The sequence below is a fragment of the Scardinius erythrophthalmus genome, assembly GCF_964197995.2.
Source record: "Scardinius erythrophthalmus genome assembly, chromosome: 6".
Classification (NCBI taxonomy): Eukaryota; Metazoa; Chordata; class Actinopteri; order Cypriniformes; family Leuciscidae; genus Scardinius; species Scardinius erythrophthalmus.
The window spans coordinates 29,013,503-29,034,991 of NC_138226.1; the positions used below are offsets into that span (position 1 = coordinate 29,013,503).

At 37.5% G+C, this 21,489-nt stretch overlaps 2 protein-coding genes across 2 annotated transcripts in view; one reads left to right on the forward strand and one right to left on the reverse strand.

The window, feature by feature from the left end:
• The window catches only part of col4a1 (collagen, type IV, alpha 1), a 72,827-nt gene extending 61,761 nt beyond the window's left edge, over window positions 1–11,066 (reverse strand). Inside the window, exon 1 of the mRNA XM_081369538.1 lies at window positions 10,926–11,066. Coding sequence (XP_081225664.1) covers window positions 10,926–10,994 — 69 coding nt within the window. The 5' untranslated portion in view covers window positions 10,995–11,066. The remainder of the gene's footprint in view (window positions 1–10,925) is intronic.
• A 68-nt stretch (window positions 11,067–11,134) lies between these two features.
• The window catches only part of col4a2 (collagen, type IV, alpha 2), a 133,083-nt gene continuing 122,728 nt past the window's right edge, over window positions 11,135–21,489 (forward strand). The window contains exons 1-3 of the mRNA XM_081369536.1: window positions 11,135–11,391; window positions 11,843–11,953; window positions 12,040–12,091. Of these exons, the coding sequence (XP_081225662.1) occupies window positions 11,913–11,953; window positions 12,040–12,091 (93 nt within the window). The 5' untranslated portion in view covers window positions 11,135–11,391; window positions 11,843–11,912. The remainder of the gene's footprint in view (window positions 11,392–11,842; window positions 11,954–12,039; window positions 12,092–21,489) is intronic.

The window sequence follows — 21,489 nt, forward strand, 5'->3', positions numbered from 1 at the left end:
TAAAAAGCCAACTAGCAATGTACAAATCAAGTGCATAACTTGCGTTCATGAGAAAATTATGGTGTCGCCACATGGATCACGTGCCCAAGTTGCATGTGCTAAACCATCAACACTGTAAACAAACTCTCCATGACGCAAAACAAGGGGTGGAGCGACCAATTACAACAATCAAGACCAGATCTAACAGGGAAAGCAAAGACCTGGAGAGAGAAGAACCTACTTCTGTTTATTTGTCCTGATGATTATCGTTTTGCACCATCCATGTTTATCTGTTGCTCTCTCTTCCTTGAATCATGCTGGAATAGCAGGCGCTGTGCTTTGTCAGCAGTGATTTTAGATCAGATACAGAGAGATTACGAATGATCTCACATCAAATAAAATCTCATCTGAAATCCCATTCCCACACACAGAAACATGACAATGTACAAAAGGGTTGCTGCTTAAAACCCCAAAAATTACACCCACAGGTCCTGAGTTCATGTGCATGCAGTACGGACCCCAATGCGAAATGTGCATGAACTCGCCCCTACTGGTCCATCAAACAATAGAGCGATCAAACAGCATTTGAAACACTGCATTCAGAGCACTGGACAGAGAGGCTGTCACTAACAATAGTTATCTGTTCTCCAAAAAATTGCGCAGAAGCCTGTGAGGCCTACTTGTAAATGCTCTCCGGACAAATCGAAGCGAGGTTAGAGATTTTTCCGAAACATCTGTGTCTTCTGTTTCTTGGAATCACATGAATTTTGAGTTATTTTAGTCATGAATTCAATGTGAGTGTTTAGTGTTGGTCTTACTGCCTGCAGCTTGTTCATCTGATCTTTAACATTGATGACAACATGACATTCTTCCTAATAAAGTCCACAGACGCCTCCTTGTGTGATGCTCTCTGCAAACACTCCTGTGGCAGAGCTGGCATGGATTTTGGGCTAATTTGGTTCACATGGCACTGTGAAAGGCCAAAATAGCATGCTGGGATCTAACTCATGGTTCTCTAACAACAGTCTGTGCTTATGTATGTCTGCGAGAAAGTGCATGTTTTATGTCATGGCAAAAACATCAGGTTAAAGATGCAAACCAGAGACAAAACTGGAGCAATCAACTAATAGAAGTTGCCACCAATAGCTTATCTGACAGCAGGTCACTGCAAACATTATTGAATTAAATAGTATTTTTTTATATCATTTGCATCTATATTTTTAAATTTAAAATGACTGTTTACATGTACAACTAGGTGTAAAATCTGAGACCAGTTGTGAAAATGTCAACTTTATAGATTATTATAGGCATATTATAGATTAATATAGACTTATTTTCACACAGTTCCTTACACAATACTATGTTATATGACCTCAAAACACTTTTACACTTGATTACTAAAACCAACATAATTAAACTTTGTCAGATCGTGCTTAACTGATCGCGCTTTTAATGCCACTCCCTGGACATTTCTCTTTGAAAGTGTCACGAAATGTGCAAGAAGCAAAGCAATGTAATTTTGCAGATATGTCACCATAGGCGTGTTTTTCCAATGAGCCTGGTTTGAAAAATGCTTATAATTGCATTTTTGTAATTTAATAAAAAAAAAAAAATCATAATACAATTATATACTAATCATTAAAATTTACGTGAAAATAATCCCTTTAAATCTGACCTGATTTCTGGTAGGGTCTGGCCAGACAGCTGCATTGTGACTTTGTGAAGAAGAAAATGTTTTAAATGGCCAGTCAATGTGTTAGAGGGTCTGGAAATATGCTGTAAAGGCCTATGATGTGTTAAATATCAATGATAAATGTAACAAACTGTCGACCCCTATATTTTCCAATGCTTTATGACCTGGAGTAAAGATTGTGCTGACCAGTCCAAACTTTTTAATGAATGTACTGATATCCACTAAGTCAGCTGCATAAACAAACCACAGAGAACAACACAAACTCCTTCCAATTTTGATGCTTAGGAGACATGGTGAGAAACAGAAGGACCAATCTTTCAAAGAGAGGCCACCAGGTCAGACAGAAGAAAACTGCACTTCTGTTTGGACCTGAGACAAATTTTGGCTTGGTCTTTTTTTTTTTTTTTGCCCAAGAGATTTATGATTATGATTATGATTATGTTTATTTGTTTGTTTGTCTGTTTGTTTAAAACAACCTTCCCTTACAGTTTTTTTTGTGTGGGTCTGGTCATGTCTTATTGTGCCCAAGTGAATCCTCACAGCTACTGGTGTCCCTTACTAAAAAATACAAATAATAACAATGCAAGATGCCCCTGTTTATAATGATATTAACACAAGCATCTTCTCTGAGTCATCTTCCATCCCACTTTGATTGACAGGGCAGATGGCTGTCTCATGCATTATGGGCCAGTAGGGCTGGCTAAGTCCCAGTTACCGAGACCAAATGATCCGCTATGGGTATTGCCCAGGCTCAGTTCCACATTCCCGCAGAGAAAGCCTGGGATCTGGGACTCCCTGTGTGCTATGACTGTTCCCCCTTATCCCAGTATAAAACAATCAATACCTCAGACAATGTGAAATAGACTAGTGATTAACTACAGCAAAAGGGAACAAAGTTACTGTGAGTGCACAGATTCAATGAAAGGTTTCAGATATCCCCAAAAAAGGTATGTTCCAATCACCTGGTAGTATGGTGGTTACTAATTGTGTATGAATGCAAAAGCAATGCCATGATTATGACCAGTTCACATTTCTTGGGAATTGAACCGATGACCTTGGCGTTGCTGTTTAACTGTTTTAGCTAAACTGTTGCCCTTGTCTTGTTCTGATCATGGGCCAGCAACAAAGTTTATCAGTAATGAAGTTTATTTATCCATTAAGCCATAACACATTTGCATATGCCTTCCTCTCTGTGCAGTATTAGTACCTAAACCACTGAGATAATCTAGGCTTGATATAATGACAAAACTTGCTACACTGTAGGCAGCAGATCAATAGGTTAAGGGCATAAGAACAGTTTCCCCAGACCACCCAGATATATACACTCACATCCCGTTAAAAAGCCTTTTACAAAGCTGTGTGTGTGGGTGTGTGTGCGGTTGGATTGCAGGAGTATAACATTTCACTTTATACTTCACTGTCATAAAATGATGTTCAGCAGTAATAAAGCGTTTTATCTTTCAAACAACACATTACTACTCAACTTTTCCTAAACAATGATTATCATAATCATAAACTACTTTCACCAGTCCACCTCTGTGGTTGCCTATTTTAGTCAAGTAAAGCCAAGCAAGGTCACCAAGCAATAGTTCATGAAGGGCAATGCCGTCGCCAGATGAAGGTTGTCCCAGGCCCTATCACAAAGGTCTCAGTTAAAGAGGGGCCCATCAGGGGTTATTCTGTCCCAGGCCCTGTGAACTTAAGCAATGACCATAAGGGTCAGGGTTGCTCAGTTTAGCTTGGGGTGTTTAGTCAAAGAGAAAAATGCTTAAGATGATGCATATACGTATCAGTCAGTCTGAATTGTGTTTGGAATTTCAGTGCCATTTCTAAACTGTCAGTTCACTAGTTCGCCTGCCCGTTCAGCCTTAAAGGTTAATAGTAAACTAACTTGGCTTGCTGTCCTTGGAGGAGGCTCGACCCGAGGCTCAGCTTGAGCTCAGAGTTAAGCCCTAAAGCAGATCTAAAATGCAACTTGTACTTTAGTAAACAAAACTAAAGAGAGAAATGAGACAATGAGTGAATAGAACTGAGGGTTTGATATACACAACTAACAAAGTCTCAAAACGAGGAACAGTTGTGTGAAATCAAGAAAACAATGAGTAATCATGACAACCAATGATAAACGTGCTAGACACCATTGCTTTGTCCGGAACTGAATACTTCCCTACAATATAGTATGTGAAACAGTTTGCCAACTCAGTTCATTTGGAGTAGTATATCCGAATACATAATATTCAAAAAACAGTAGGCAAAAAGTAACCGGATGACCTACTACTTCCGCTGAAGAGCTCATTTGATGGACACTTTACTCTCCCATGAGGCCACGGGAGAGGATTTATGAATGGCTGTGAAACAACGCAACTGACGCTGGTAGGTCATGTGACAGTAATAACATAGCGGATGTAGAACGTCTGGATTTCATACATATTACCGATATTCATACTATATAAAACATTATTTTTTAACCGTCGCGAAGTAAGTTCAAATTCAAATGTAGTATCTACTCAGATAGTACGCGATTTCAGACACACCACATGACAACAGAAAGAAACCCAGGAAATAATGAAGACAAACTAAAAATGAAAACGCCACAGAATGTGGATTTCAGTTATTTTGTTTATAAAGTTCCCACAACTTTTGAGCAAAGATTTTCCATGACTTTACTATTTCTAACTTTTACAATCATTAGCCCTTAAACATGACATGCTTAACACAAGTTAAGAATTTGTTCTCTAGTTTTAGTTAAATCGTGGCCATGATTTACCTAAACAAGGGAATGAAGAGTTGTGGCCACGTTTGAACTAAAATAAGAGAACAAGTGAAAAGAAAAAAGAAAAATTTGTGGGAAAGAATTCTTAATTATTGGCCACAGTATTTATTGATTTTCCCCTCATGTTGTGTAGGGATCAATACATTTATTATTAGATTTTAGCTTCTTTTTTTTCCACAAAAACTATTTCTGGAGCTGACCATTTCTAGAAATGTTTATATTCACTATAAAAAAGGTCAAATTTTTAAGATTTTAATTTACATGAAATTTCCAGGCTTGTAAATCACAATTAAAAATATATATATATATGATGTGGGAACCCTGTCTTTAGGTGCAATTCTACAAACATTCAACAAACATTTTGTTCACAGTCCAGCCAACAATTTATGTGTATATCAAATACTGAGTATACTATAAAAATGCTTTTATTGGGGCTGCTTGGCTAAAAAAGGGAGCGCATGTAAGTGCTTTATGAGACTACGTGTTGTTTTCTATAAAGATGAAAACAAATAAAACATGAGAAAGAAATGTCCAGGGCGAAGGGAAAGGAACAGTGATTCAAGAAGGTAAACAGTTGCAACTGTTGCTTCCTCTGCACTGGCATTCCATCCACCCTCTCTCGGGAGATGCTGGAACAGTCCGATCAGGCGTAGGCGGAACAGTGTGTAAGCCTAGAGATGTCCGTCATGTTTTTTCCCCCCAATTGGACCTCATCCATCCTCCGTCTCCCCACTCACTCTTTCTCACACCCATCACCACTTGTGCTTTTTCCAAGAATTAGACAGGCAACCCACCTACATGACTCTTGCCAGTCTCGAGGGGCAGAGCAGGCCTGAGAGATATAACTCACTTGAGGAATTTCTTTCACTATCAGAGGGTGTGATAAGACGGATTACAGCACACAAACTTAACTACATAAAGCACATAAAGATTGTATGTGTATTTAAAAACACCAACATTTACATAGCATGGCTTTCAAGGCCTAAATATACTTCATTTTCCATGTTCTGCTCTGTCTGAGTACAGTTGAGCATGCAAGACTTTCAAAGTATACTTCATTGACCGTGAGGTTTACGCATTCAATAAGTGAGCACTTCCAAGTAATGCATACAAACTGCAAAGTTCTAAAGCACGAAGTCCACGCCAAATGGAGTTTATCTTTTCAACAGAAAACACTTGCCTGAAATGCCTTGTTTGTATAGTCTTGACATTATTTCTGTACCATGTTACACATTTGCATAATGCCTGCCTACTTGCTGCTTTGGCTGTGGGCAAAAACAAACAAACAAAAAAATACAAAATACAATGACTTCCAATACCGACGCTATACCATAGATATAATATTGTTTACAGCTGCTCATGAAGCCTTGGGAGCTGAAACAGGACTATGGTTAGGGGCGTTATATATTTCAACATTCTGTCTAAGCAGTAGACCAATCACAACAGACCTGGCCATCTGACCAATCAGAGCAGACTGTGCTTTAAAGAGACAGGAACTAAAACAGAACATTTCAGGCAGATGGTAAAAAGAGGTGCTGCAGCAATGCACACTATGACAACAAATAATGTGTTTTTAATCTTTAAATCAAGTATTGTATTCTAGAAATAAAACTTGTAAATGAGCATAATATGGGCCCTTTAATATTTACAATCTTTCTCAGTGAAAATTTCCAAAAATATTGATGACTTATCCTGAGTAAAAATCCATCACACCTGAACATTAGAGGTCATTTATATAATTTTTAGGGAAATGCATTTACGTGGTCAAGTGCAAATGAAATTCATTTCATACCCAATCGGACAACTGTCTCACTAGACCAATGAAGTGACAAGGCTGATAAAATGAAGTGTAAATAGGTCCTCTAATTCATCTTTCAGGGTGTGTCGGGTACATACTGTTGTTTTGGCATGACTGAGAGATTGCTCAGAGATTGCACTGCTATCAGTTAAGTTTACCGAATTCACTTTCATATACTTTGGCCGTTTCTTCACTGCTTTCAAGTGGAGAATCTAATCTGCAATGCCATCCTAATTAAGTGTGTTAACTCCAGGAAGTGAGGACTAATCTGATATGAACTGAATACACGTGAGACCACTTTGACCTTATGAGAATCACAATTGATAAACAAGCTTGGAAAAACATAGTGTTCAACTGAAACTCATCCGGACCAGCCTTCCATTAATGTACAAATAGAAAAGGAAGAAGATTTTCTGAATAAATAAACTGCCAATGTAGACTAATTATGTCACTGAAACAGACAGATACACATAGATAATATAAGCAAACATTTGTTTATTAGGGATATTCTTCACCCTTTGTATTTGTAAGAATAAGCCTAGGGAAACAATTCCAAACACACATCTTTAGTCATAATGAACGTATTTTTTTTAAACAAATATTTAGACTCCCAAGAAGAAAAACAAAAATGTCTGGTGAACCACACATACCACTAATGCTGCAAGGAATAGGGTGGATTTTGCAATACAAAATAGTTATTTTCCACCCATTTCACCTAAACATTTATTTAAATTGATTGAGCTCAGGATGCCTTCGCCTTATAGGGCTCCCATTAATAACTTTTCAGTTGTATGTGATAACTGGATAAGTATGTATATTAGGGATTGCACTCACCAAATACATACTACTTTAATGGCAGGGTAGGTAGTTTTTTTCTAAAAAAAACTTTTTCCCAAATTTGTTTAAACTGTCTTTATATACCAATGCATAATTAAAATGTAAGTACTCTGAAAAGGAGAGTATAAAAATCGAGTGTCTGTAGTCCTCTCAGGGCTGCAATAAACACAGCTACTTATTTCCATTGGGAACGAATGAAATGATTGGCTGGGCGACTGTCACTCTCCCTCGCTACCATGGCTACCACCCCTGCTGCTACAGGAGCTGCCCACATGCACGCACCCGTTTGACTCGAGGAGGAGAAGAGGCAAGGAAGCTAGGAAGAATCACAATTATGGCAGAGAAAGAGCAGTCAAAATTCCCAGTACCTGCATATACAGTCAGCGAAGGCAAACAAGGCAAAAAAAAGGAAGACAGTATTCGAAAAGGCCAAAAAGTCTTTGGATAAAGCAAGAAGTCAGACGAGAGTCAATATCGGCCACCAGTGCTTTCATCGTGGAAGCTCTAACATGCAAAACACCGTATATGTTATGAATCTTACACGAAATTCACCTTCATCACAGTGTAACTGATACTAACTAACATGTTAGTTGTTTATATTCATAATGATAAAGTTAGGTATTTTATTACATGTGATTCTGACATGATGTCACTACATGCACTGCGCTCCTCTCCTCTCCGCTCGGCGCTGGCAAACGCGTCCTCCAGCTGAGCGGTCGGCATCGTGCGTTCATGTGTTTTGGAGGCCAAGAAGGGAGTGGGTGGGAGTGAATGGAGTAAGTAGCTGTGTCAGCCCTGAGAGGACTACAGACACTAAATTTTTATACTCTCTTTTTCAGAGTACTTACATTTTAATTATGTATTGGTATATAAAGACAGTTTAAATGGGGGGATGAAATGCTCATTTTCACTCAATCTCCTGTTAATCTTGAATCTAGAGTAGTATTGCATCCTTCATATCTCCAAAAAGTCTTTAGTTTTATTATATTTATAAAAGAAAGATAGGCTGTACCGAGTCTTTCCGGAAAAAAACGAGCGGCTGAAGGCGGGCCGTGTGGGCGGAGCTAAAGCTGTGCTAACGCGCCGAGCTAACAACACACAGAGACAATTGAAGCAGTTTTACTCACCGCCCGGTTCCAACGCACGACCGCGAACCTTTATCATTGTGACTGCTCGATCCTTAAGCATTAGATCTGCAAATCCGTCGATCTAGGCTTTGTTCATAAAACAATCATCGTCGAAATGCAGGGAACAAACAGTCTTACACAACCTCCGTTGATGCTCTGGAAAAACAAACTCCATCCACTGGTCCCTTAACGCCGGGTTCTTTGGGAATCTGTGCAGGGTTGTCTTGCCCTGGCAACCAAAAACCCACTTCTTTGGTGACATTGACTTCCCTAAAGCCGAGCATAGCGCTTTGATGGGCGTACTGCTTTCGCTCTCTCGCTCTGGTCTACGTTTGTGCGCTCGCGCTCTTCCGTGAGAAGTGCCCTTAGGACCCGTATAAGGAAATTCTGCTACATCTGACGTCACACATACCCATACTCGAAAAAAACTTTCCGAAACTTGTGACAAACCGGAAGGAGCATTTTTGGAACAGAAATACTCCTTCAAACGTACAACTTAGTTTTTTAAACTTTGTCCATGTTTAGCATGGGAATCCAACTCTTTAACAGAGTAAAAAACTAAGTATGCATGAAATAGCATTTCACCCCCCCTTTAAACAAATTTGGGAAAAGTTTTTTAGAAAAAATCTACCTACCCTGCCTTTAACTAGAAAAAGTGACAAGAAAAAAAAATGTCATGATTTTTTTTACAGATGAGAACACTGCCTCCCAAAACAAGCCAACAACAACAAATGGTTACACCTTTTGGTGTTTGTCACACACAGTACAAAGCAAAACAATATTGTTCTCAGGGCTATTGTTGTTGTAGTTGTTTAAACAGTGTTAACAAACCTGACTTTTATACCACTCACAAATGGCATCAATTACAATCCAAGGCTGAGGTGACAGAGAGAGGCAGCTGTGGGAGGCATATGATAGGTATTCCACTAAAAGTGCTGTGAGATTACAGATTCACACAATTTCAATGTAAATGCATGCCAGAGAACAAAAATACACAGTTCAGAACAGCTCACATAATTAGGTGATAATAGGCTATGACAGCCATTAACCCTGTCAGGATGATCAGGACCCCAACAAACAGCGGAGAGAAATGGTTGATATTCACATTTATGATTTAAAACAAAAAATACATCCTGAGTACAACACATGTGTTGCTAGTTTCATGCTTTACAGTTTGAGATACAGAAGACACTGTACAGTAATCTAAAATATATGAAACCAGCACAGCTACTGTATGTAAGAACTCTATTGCCAAGGACAATGATCAGTCATAAAGTTTCTTAATTATAAAGTTTTAATATGAAAAAAAAAAATCAATTTTATTGTAGCTATGTGACATACCAATTTTTATATAAAATTAATGCTTGTAGTATTGTGATAATCCATCAACCAATTCCATTGGAATAGAGCTGTAACGCATGGTCTGCTATGGGGCATTGTATGGCTGTGTTTTGAAATCAATAGAGTTATTCTTCATACAGATATACTTCTAAAAATATATCTGCAGTATCAAAGGGCAGTTTATTCATCCAGCAGATGTGCCCTTATATGCATTCAGAAATATGACAAAATCACCAGATGTAACTGCTTTGTGAATTTATCCCATCATTGTCACAACACAATCAATCATCTTGCCTGGTCTTATCACCCAGGCACCTGTCATTTCCCGAATCCTTGCCCTGAATGTGCTTCCCACTTGAGCCCCGCCCCCAGCCACACCCCCAATAAAAACACGTCCAGCTAGATCTCTCAGATTACTGCATCTAGATCCTTATGCAACTAACATGCAGGAGAAAGCATAAGTTGCATACTTTATCTTGGGTAAACAGTGTAGTGGAAGTAATGTACTGATTTCTCAGATGAGTTGCAAAATGACTTTAACAAATGGAAAACAAAGTCCAGAAGTTCACAAAAGTTTTTTGTGTTAACTGTAGCAGTGTGCACAAGTGTACAACACATTGAAAGAGAACCCAAGGCTGTCTGTGGTTTCCCACATAGGCAAAGAAAAAGGTAGACTCAACATGGACAACATTTTTTTTTTTTTTTTTTTTTAGCTATAGTAGAACAATGAAATAACTGTCAGAAACATATAAAATGCAGGAGTTGTTGATGTACATTAATGTCTTATTGAATATTTATTCCATTCTATTGCACAAGGCATACTGCTGTGTATTTTTTTTGTTTACTTTTTATATTATTGAAGCCCTATATTGTACTGTATTTTTCGTTTCCTGACATTGGTTTGATTTGTTTTGGCATTATTTTGTGTTAAACAAACATGCCAATGAAGTACTTTAAAATTGAATTAAGGGGGATGGGGGACTATTGTTAAAACATTTGCCGTGCTATATGAATATACATTATGCATTTGATAAAACTGGACTGGCTAATTAGTTTGGTTACTTACAGCATCAGAACATGCATAGCTATAATCATTCTGCTTGTTTCTAATAAGTAATCTCGATTTGGTGTGCTATTTATGGACAACATTGCCGTTAAATACAGTTATATCCCATCCTTTAACTTTGTCAAATGGAAATTTTCGCATTTGAAAACTAAAGTGGAACTTGAGCGCAAGCAAGTCGCGCGCAAGTTACACGCACTTGCGCGCGACTTAAGCCTCACGAGCGTATACGGCACTCCTTATGGCCAAACCGACGACATTACTAATAAACAAACATTTAAGTTAGCATAAGTTTGTTTTCTAGTTGGACTTACCTTAGCTGTGCTCTTGTCTATGCTCAAAGAGACCGTGAGAAGAAAAACAGTGACACATGGAAGCCGCATCTTCACACCTATGAATAATGTCCAAAAGGACACGCTGATGACGGATTCTTCTCCGTTTCAAGCAATTCTTGCCTCTCTTCTACCCGAGCCTGACCAATACGTTTGTCTTCATCTTTGCCCGAAACGTTATGTGGCTGCTGTTGAAAGTAATGTCTTGAAGAAGAGCCCACCACACCCCCTGTCAGGACTACTACCACGACCACCCATCAATAGCCTACGCACCAACACAACCCTGTTTAGAACAACTATCATTCGCATATCAGCATTGTAAGGGGAAGTTTAAGTCTGGGAGAACAGCAATTCCCTTAAAACGGCTTTGGAAAGGTGGATTTTAGGTGAGATAACTAACTTTCCGAAAGCGCGAACGCATCAGGATTGAACGCATGCGAGATCTGAGGTAAACTTCTGCCGTTACTTCACATTCAATAATGCACAGAAATAGCTTACTCTTAAACATATTCAGCTTAAATGTGTTTTGTTGTCATTAAAAGTGACCAAATAATAACAAAACCAAGTGTTTGAAGTTATTTTACACATTTAGTACAAAATGGTAGTTGTGTTTTTGGAACATGTTCTTGGTTTCTAGTTCGTCTAATATGCTTATTAGTTGGTCTATTATATACCACCTTGAGCTATGTTTGTAGCTATTTTTTGATTGTAAGCTAATGACAGATTGGGCCAGCTAGAAAGCAGTTGCCATGTTCCAAAACACAACTATAGCCTACCGGCTAAAGCTGGATCTTTCAAGGAACATGAGATCTAAGATACCAGTACATTTAATGTGTTTTATATGCACACAATATGCTTAAAATATTGAGAACTAACTTCAGTCCATCTGTAACGGTCAGATCATTGAGTATGCAGTAACAGGACACTGGCATTGAGCAGAAGGAGAGACTTATCTGTTTTCAGGCTCGCATGGAGGGTGAGAACCATCTAAAGCATTGTAACACATTAAGGTAAAGTCTGTTGTTTTGTTTTGTGTTTTAGAAGCATCTGTTTTCCCTTTGCACATTTATTAATTCACGTTTTTTTCATATTGCAGGTGTTTTCTGTTGTGTCTTGCAGTCCTTGTCCTTACAACAGAGGTCAATGCAGTAAGTGTGCTTTTAATTTTACTATATTGAGTGGACAAGATTAAAGGGATACTCCACTTTAAAATGAAAATTCTGTCATCATATACTCATCCTCATGTTGTTTCAATCCTTTATGAATTTCTTTCTTCTGCTGGACAGAAAGGAAGATATTTAGAAGAATATCAGTAACCAGACAGTTTCTGGTCTCATTGACTTCCATAGTATACTTTATTTCCTACTATGGAAGTCAATGAGACCAGAGAAGAAAGAAATTCATAAAGGATTGAAACAACATGAGGGTGAGTATATGATGACAGAATTTTCATTTTAAAGTGGAGTATCCCTTTAAGTGCAGATTGTGTGCAACATGCTGAGCTGAGCCCCTCAGATGAGTGGGAGTGTCCTTGTTTGGATTTCAATTTCCTCATGTGCAATTCACAAATGTTAAACCATTTACAGATCCTTGCAGTGTGCATGTTCCTTTAATTGAAAGCATGTTTTTTAAAAGCCACTTTTACCCATTTTGCCCATTCCTTATAAGGCTGAAATGTGACCGTTTCAGATCAGTCCCACATCAATTAGGTGTGGTTGTTAGTGGTAATATAACTAACTGGTATCCCATAGTGAGAGATTAGACACTGGCCTGAAGTTAATGAGGAAAATGTGTTCAGAGTCTGTGAGTGATTATGTTTTAATACTCACAAACTGACACTTGATCGTAAATCGCTCGTAAAAATTTGTACGAATTGGTCATGAGATAGGGGTAGTGTGATCATATACTGTATAAAATACACATCTGCTTATTTACATTTTTGTCTCTTAGCCTATTGCTGGTGTTAATTTGAAAAACTATTTAAGATGAACAATGCTGCCTTAGGGTGAACTGGACTTTCTAGAATCTCCATAATGCTCCAGTGCAACTTTCCAAGAAAACAGGGTTGTCAACGCAAGGTCCTTAATGTTTATTTTTTAGCAGTTCAGTATTTATTTTCCGAATATTTGTCTAAATAAAAAGGTGTGATGAAACGGAAGTAGCAAAAGATTTAAAGTTGCGATGAAAGGGAAGTGAATAGATTTAAAGTTGTGAAACGGAAGTAGCAACAGATTTAAAGTTGCGATGAAACGGAAGTAACAACAAATTTAAAGTTGAGATGAAATAGAAGTAGAAAGATTTAAAGTTGCGATGAAACGGAAGTAGTAACAGATTTAAAGTTGCGATGAAACGGAAGTAACAACAAATTTAAAGTTGCAATGAAATGGAAGTAGAAAGATTTAAAGTTGCGATGAAACGGAAGTAACAACAAATTTAAAGTTGCGATGAAATGGAAGTAGAAAGATTTAAAGTTGCGATGAAACGGAAGTAGTAACAGATTTAAAGTTGCGATGAAAAGGAAGTAACAACAAATTTAAATTTGCGATGAAATGGAAGTAGAAAGATTTAAAGTTGCGATGAAATGGAAGTAGTAACATATTTAAAGTTGCGATGAAAAGGAAGTAGCAACAGATTTAAAGTTGTGATGAAATGGAAGTAGAAAGATTTAAAGTTGCGATGAAACGGAAGTAACAACAAATTTAAAGTTGCGATGAAACGGAAGTAGTAACAGATTTAAAGTTGCGATGAAACGGAAGTAACAACAAATTTAAAGTTGTGATGAAATGGAAGTAGAAAGATTTAAAGTTGCGATGAAACGGAAGTAACAACAAATTTAAAGTTGAGATGAAATAGAAGTAGAAAGATTTAAAGTTGCGATGAAACGGAAGTAGTAACAGATTTAAAGTTGCGATGAAAAGGAAGTAGAAACAGATTTAAAGTTGTGATGAAATGGAAGTTGCGACATAAATTTTCTTCTGTATTTGTGTCATACATCCAAGAGTGATGGATTATTGAAAAAGAAAAAAGAAAATAGGGCAGGATTTGGTTCCATGCATCAGTTGTTGCTTGGATATTAAAATGGATGGATGGACAGATTAATTGTCCACAGCAAGATATATAACAAGCATTTAGAAAATAAATAGAGCGAATGTTTATTTCATGCAGAATTTAACTTTGTGTCGTTATTGCAATGAAGGGATATTCTGCATGAAATTGTCATTTAAATTAAGTGGCTACTTAGATGAGTGGTGTATTATTTTGCTGTCATCATGCCTAGGTTATTCAGTAAGTTATCATCATAATTATTTGTTATGTTTTGCACAGATTGATAACCACCAATGGACATAATAGTATAAGCTTTACCATTGGACAACAGTCTCTGCATGTGTTATGATGAATGTGTGAACTCCTCTTACAGTTTGAGGATATTTATTTTCCTGATCCTCATGCTGATATGTGTTTCTGGCCACGCACATCACCAGCAGCAAGTTCAAAAGAGCTGATCGTTTGCCAGCCGCCTGTAAAAGCTCCTTCATCTGTAATCTCATTCTTTTAGCTCTAGATCTAGCTGTGGTATGCACCTTGGCACCTTGTTTTTTTACTGTGTAAGGCGGTTTTCTAATAGCATCTCAAATCTACACTGACGTCGCTGGAACATGTCAATTCCTACTTTTCAGTTAAATGTTATATTGAAAAGTCAAGTTTACAGTCGTTCAGTCATTCTCATGTTCTACTTTAGTTTGCTCTCAATAGTTTCAATTTGGTCCATTCCAAGGTTGTGTGCTGATACAAATGTTCATTTTGAACAGTAGTCTAAGTGCTGATATGGCAATTTGCCCCTAAAGAGATCTTTATGTGCAGTCATTGGAAGGTTTTCTTTCAGAAAAAAATCTATTTTCACTTTTTTCACAAGTTTTACATGGCACAACTATGGGAATATAGAAAGCAGCAACAAAACCTTTGGAAGAAAGTATAAAAGTATATGCTTTTACTCATTTGACTTGTCAACATTTATATATTTAAGTGTTTATATGGTATAGGCTAAACATGTATAATGTTTTGCATTATTCAAATGCCCTTTTGGTTTATGAGAGGTCAGTCAGTTTTGCCCAGGATCCTGTGATGTGTTTCTGCCAAGAACTCCCTCTCTACCAAAATGAATCAATATCAAGTATGTTTTTTTTTCTTCAGTTAAACTGATTTCCCTTAATAGAAGAAGAATAAACCTCCTTGTCTAAAGCTTTATCAGATTTTTTGCCTCCCTGATCAAAAACTTGTGACAGCAGTAGGCTGAGGCTCTGCATTATACTGGGACAAGGAGTGTAGTGATTTCAGGTTTCAGGCCAAGCTAATTTTAGACAGGCAATGATCCGGCCTACAGGGCATGGTCAATGTAGGTGGCTCACTTAGACAGTAAAGACTGTTTGGTGCATGATGAAGAACATTAGAGATTAGAGAACCTAAATATAACATGGTCATACCCATATACATTTAGTCTCTGATTTTGAGCCTTTTTGCAATCCAAGACCAAATACACAATTTTTATCCAAAAGTGACCCTTTTTTTTGAGAGAGAGAGAGAGAGAGAGAGAGGGCTGGATTAATTAAATGTGTAACGGAGGCCAGCTGGTAAATATTGTTGGTGCAAGTACAAATGGGACTGGTTGTACATGAATATATGATATATTGATATACCAATGCTCAGGCCTGTCTTTTGAAAGGTAGTTTAAACTATGTCACTGCATTTAATACACTTAAGTATGTTTTATGGCTATATAGTGTTGTCATGGAGATTCAGCACTTTATTTCACAACTTTGGTCTGTTGAAAATGCTTCAGATAGTGTTATAGTCAATACCACCCAAACTGAGACCAAGTCAAGACCGAGACCAGTGTCTGTTGAGACCAAGACAAGACCAAGACCAGACCAGCACTCCTTAAATCTATCTACAAATCCAACTAAACATAATTTACTGCCTGAGAAATTTATTATATTTAATCAATAATACAATAAGACACTATAAAGAGATGTTACCAATTTTCTTATTTATATCTCATGTTATAATATAAAAATCAAGATCTCATACAAGTACTTTTTTTGCAATCATATCTTGAATTTTGTAGCCATTTTTGTATTAATTTTGGTGACATTATTTGACCCAACCCCTCATTGATTTCTGAACTGGTACAACATTAAATCAAATTAGAAATAAGTTATTGATTGTATTTGAAGCAGGAAGATTTAAATTCAATCACAGTAATATTGTTAACAAATAAAGCAGGCAATGCACCGGCAATTCAGTGATATCCCTGCAGTTGTGGTCTTGACCGGTCTTGACATAAAGTAGCTCTTTTCCACCAGGGGTCCTTTTCCCAAAAGCATCGTTAGCCAACTATGGTCGCAAGTTCCGTCGTTATCAGCATAGTTCAACGAGTCTGTGTTTCCCAAAACCATCGTTCTAACCAACATTCGCAAACAGCATCGCAAAGTTGTGTGGTTGGAACGACAGCTCTCGGCCTGTGGTTAGAAGCATAGTTTCTTGTTTGTATGGCATGTGGACTTAATAAATCCTTATCTTGAGCAAAATATGCAAGCTGACATTCAGTGCAATCTGTATCTTTTATTTAGAATATTTACAAATGTCATTTTACGTCTTTAGTTTGTCAAGAGATTTAAAGCACTGTTTTTGTGCGCATGTGCGAACGTGCTCTACCACGTAAGAACGAGCCTATGATTGAATCTGTAAATAAAGCAAAATGAGAGAAAATTTTGAAATAGTCATCAGATGCCATGTTCGTAATTTATAGCAAAACATCTAGCATTAATTAGATCTCAAACAGATTCATTAAAGAAAGTTATTACTCCACCACGTGCATGACATCATTAACCAACGTGGTTAAACGACCAATTTGCGACAGTACGGTTTCGGGAAAACGTCGTGACTATCGAGTTGATTTCTTCAATGATGCATCTATGGTAGTGAACCAGCGTGTTACACCGTTGTATGGGAAACGCACCCCAGAATAGTTCACGTTCTCAGCCAGGTGAACTTGAGCCTGGCCTCATGTTTCCACAGACTTAACGAACAAACAATGACGTAAAGCTGCTACTTGTTGTTTGCCTGACTATAAACAGTCTAAAATCAAACTGTGCGTATCCTGGTGTCTGGCAGGCAGTGCGGCTCTGTTCAGAGTACCGGTTCTACCCCCGAGACAAGAACGAGTACAAATGCAGTCGAGACTGAGACAAGACCATAATGGTCTTGACACCAAAACCACTCTTGAGAACTACAACACTAGCTTGAAGAATAACATTTTGGGATGGGATGTAAAAAATTGAGAAAGAGAGACATTTGCATTGTCGGGAAGCACATTTTGTTTGATGTATATGTGGGATTTATTTTACGATATATCTTTATCCTTTGGGGTTGATTACTGCCTCTTGTTGATTGACATATGTTTAGAAAATAAAAAAAGTGAAAAAGTTGGTACGTAAAAATGTCCCATTTGCAACAGCAATAACTGCATTAAAAATACTGTATTTATGAACTGCATGCTATTCATCAACATCCTCTGTGGAAATTCCTTCTACCATATAAGGTAAAAGGACATGGATGTGGTCACTGGGTGGTTCCTGAAGTTGTGCACGAGAATAAGAGCGCACGTGAAGTAAGTGTGTGCACTCTACCAGTGTGAATAGGTGGACCAGCACTGCACAAAAGATGTCTACTGTTGATAAGGACAGGAAAAACGCTGCTACATCGCCTGCCAAAATAATCTGCTCCGTCAAAAAAGCAAAACAATTGGGGGAAAATCTATTGTGTTCGATTAGAGGGAGCAAGGCAGGATGTAAAATTGTTCCGAGGGGAAGACCTGTGCTGAGGAACTCTCAGCCCGAGCGACACTGGAAGTAGCATTGCAGATAGCAGAGCTTTTGAAATTTTTCGGAAGTTTAGGTTTTTAGATGAATGCACATTCTTTAGATATACAGTGCATGTCTGTGTGAGTAATCTATGTAGTTGACTGTACAGTATACTGGCCTACATTGAAGGGGTAGTTCCCACAAATGAGTTGTAGTGGCACCACCCATGTCCGGTGTTAAATAGCGACCCCTTTGACCCCAGGCTGGTATGAAGTTTGTGTGTCGTGTGAACTTTCCCTAAAGCTGGGAAAGAGCAGCACACACAAAGCAGTAAAATATTCACTACGTTTTTATAAAATATCACAAAGGATGTGAAAAACAGTTATTCAATCCTCTGTCTGGAGGCTTCTTGGTATTAAAATGTTAGGTATTAAAACACCATGTCCTAACCAAATGTGACAAATCCATAAGTGACATCTTCAACAATGTAAATAAAATAGCTTACCACTGGAAATGCAAGTAAACCTAAACTAAAACTAACTAAAGTAAACCCTTGTGAAACAGAAAAGCACTTCATTATAATGAATGTACACTGGTGGGGTACTTCAAATTGTATTTTTTAAAACTGCACTTGAAGACAATATAATATCAATGAAATAAAAGAACCTAAATTATATTTTTAATAAAATGCAAATTTTTCAAAAATATACTGAAGTATAATTATTTTAAAGTGTGTTAAAAGTTGTATTGTGAAAATAGGTAAAAGCATGATGCTACTGTAATATACTTTTAATATATTTAAAGATAATACCATTTTTGTTAGTACATTTGCAATGCACTATTGAAAAAGGGAATATATTTCAAATACAATAAAGTATACTTTTTTCACTAGGGTTGTATCTCCAAAACCCCTACTTTTCAGGAAATGAAAAAAAAAAAACCATGGATATTTTTAAATAATTAAACACCACATTGTCAAGGTTGATATTGCGGCTTTATATATGGTGAGTCACTTGCATGCATGTGTCATTATATGTTACTAACATTTGACCAAAATCAAGCTCAGATTGTCACAGGTTTCTTGTAATTGAATCCACAATGAGATGCGTGACGCAGAATGATAACGAGAAATATATTTTAATTAACACAAAGAGCGATAGTCTACATAACATCAACGTAATTTAATTTGGCCAAAATCTCATGTTACCAAAGACGAAGTGCTATGCACACACTATTTAAGACAGTATTAGCTATGACTCAGACAAATGCTAGACACGCTAAGTTTACTCCTGGTATTAAGATGTGTTAGTTCAATCAGATCACTTGTAGACGAGAGAGACACATTCTTGTTTACACCATTAAATTAAATTGTAGTAAAGCATAACTTTAAGTGTATTTAGTGTACTTTTGTGTACTAAATTGGACCAACTTCAAGTGTACTTAGTATACTTTAAATATATGCCTGTGTAGGGACTAATTACATGCTTGATTAGTGATATTAAAATGTACTTTATTTGTGTTACAAGTGCATTACAAATTCATTACAAGTGTCTTCGAAACATACAAGCAATATACCATAAGTGTATTTATATATTTTTTATTTTTAAAAAATATATATTTTTGGCGTTTTCGCCTTTTATTATATATTATGTGGGGCACTTCGTCTTTGGTAACATGAGATTTTGGCCAAATGAAAAAAACTGGGGGAGACACATTCTCATTTACACCAGGTGTTTTAATCCGTCTCTTCTGTCCACTTTCAACCACTTCTTTCAATCTGTTAAACAAAATAAGCTTGTGCAATTTACATATGAACGCGAAAGGAGACGACGGAAAAACATACGAAGAGCAGCAGTTTTCGTTTCTGCTCTGACAGCACAGCAAGACTGCGTCGAATGCGGTGAGTGCGTAGCCTGACGTCGTCAGATTCTAGTCAGAATATGAGTCTGATACTGCTCCATTGGGCTGTGATTATGGGGCGTGTTTCAACCGAATCAGGAAAGAATATGCCTCTGCACTCAACTGGATAGACCTACAACCAATCAGAGCAACGGAGAAAGTGACGTATGTTCTTCATTCATCTTTCCGATCGACAAATGCCTTGATCGTGATTCTTTGTTCCTCTTTTAAAATTAATGTGCTGTCGATATCTTCTATAACAGACTCGATGGCGGAATCTACACAACTCAATTCCCAGCGGCAGTCATCTTTGTTGTAAACGAATTCAACCCAAGCGCTCTTTGGTGACGTGGGTGATTACTATACTGTTGATCATCTGTCCATCATCGTATAAAGCCCGCCCTTACAATTTGATTGGTCCGAACAGCTCTGGTTCGAGCATAGTTGCTCCAACAACAGATCAAGTCCAGAACGAACTTCCCGACCTCAAATGTTGTGGGCGGCGCTAAGTTCGGCTGGCATCCAGGCTAGTGAGTGCGTGTTAGAAACCAGGAATGGTGAGAGAACATTATGCTTGGTACATATTTAGTCTTCTAACCAAACTTGGGTCTCCAGCCAACAAAGTTTATATCCCGTCTGGCTGCTTGGCTCAAAACCTTTTAGACCCTGTTTACACCTGTATTTGGCCCCTGCATGTGTTAACACATGCAGTACTGTTACTAACTGTTAACATGAAGTTAAGTGTTGCAAAACATTACATGCAGTTTGCACTAAAGTATATTCTTTTAAAGTATAATATACTTTTAGCATATTATACTTTAAATCTTATCCCTGTCTTTGAAATGTTGGCTTTTGTGAATCACAAATGGTTAATTAATCAAAGTAAAGACATACAGCCAAGGTCAATTAAAATGTACGCAGGAATTCACTCTGAACTTATTACGTCACTTTCAAAATTGCAGCTGTGCTAAGAATGTTAAGATGATTTTTATTACCACTTTATAATTTCCGGCTTTTTCTCATCCCCATGTTTATCAGAATTGTGAATTTCTGTTGGTCTCTGGTTACTACATTATGACCTACATTATGAATTAACTTGAATTCTAAATAATTCTATTGTTTAATTGCTTGTGTTTTTTTTTTGTGCATGTGTGCCCATCCAGAATGCTTAAACATCTCATGAGAGAAAACATCCTTGTTTTAGTATAATGCTATGAGCATGTTACATGTCTGAGAGGAGCATGTGGACACTTGGCAAACTAAATGTTCCTGCCCCAGTGACTCAGTGTTTCTACGGGACTTGCCTGTGGTATAATGTAGTTCCAAGTAAACACTGTGGTACGGGGAAATGTAATTAAGTAGAGCTACTGAGAACAAAGCAATAACACACTTAATGCCATGAGTTACAGTATTTTTTTTCCATAGGTAAGGGGTATTGGTAGACTTCAGTATGAAGCAGCAGACCGAAAACATAGTTAACTCTTTCCCCACCATTTACGAGATTTTTCTTCATTCATTACAAAATGCTTCCCCGACATTGAAGGGTTTTTGCATGTTTTCACTGTTATATCGTAGGGGGCACTGTTATGCATCTTCTTAAATTGTACAGCATCTCCATATCAATAATAAAAAATAAATAAATAAAAAGCGAAGAGGTAGCCTGGGTTTCCCCATACTGCCTTGCTCGCAGCGCAATTTTATTTACGCTGCTAGGCAGTCTGGACACCATGGACCAAATTTTCCCCTGAAAAAGGGAACAAATCACAGAACGGGGAGGGAGCAGCAAG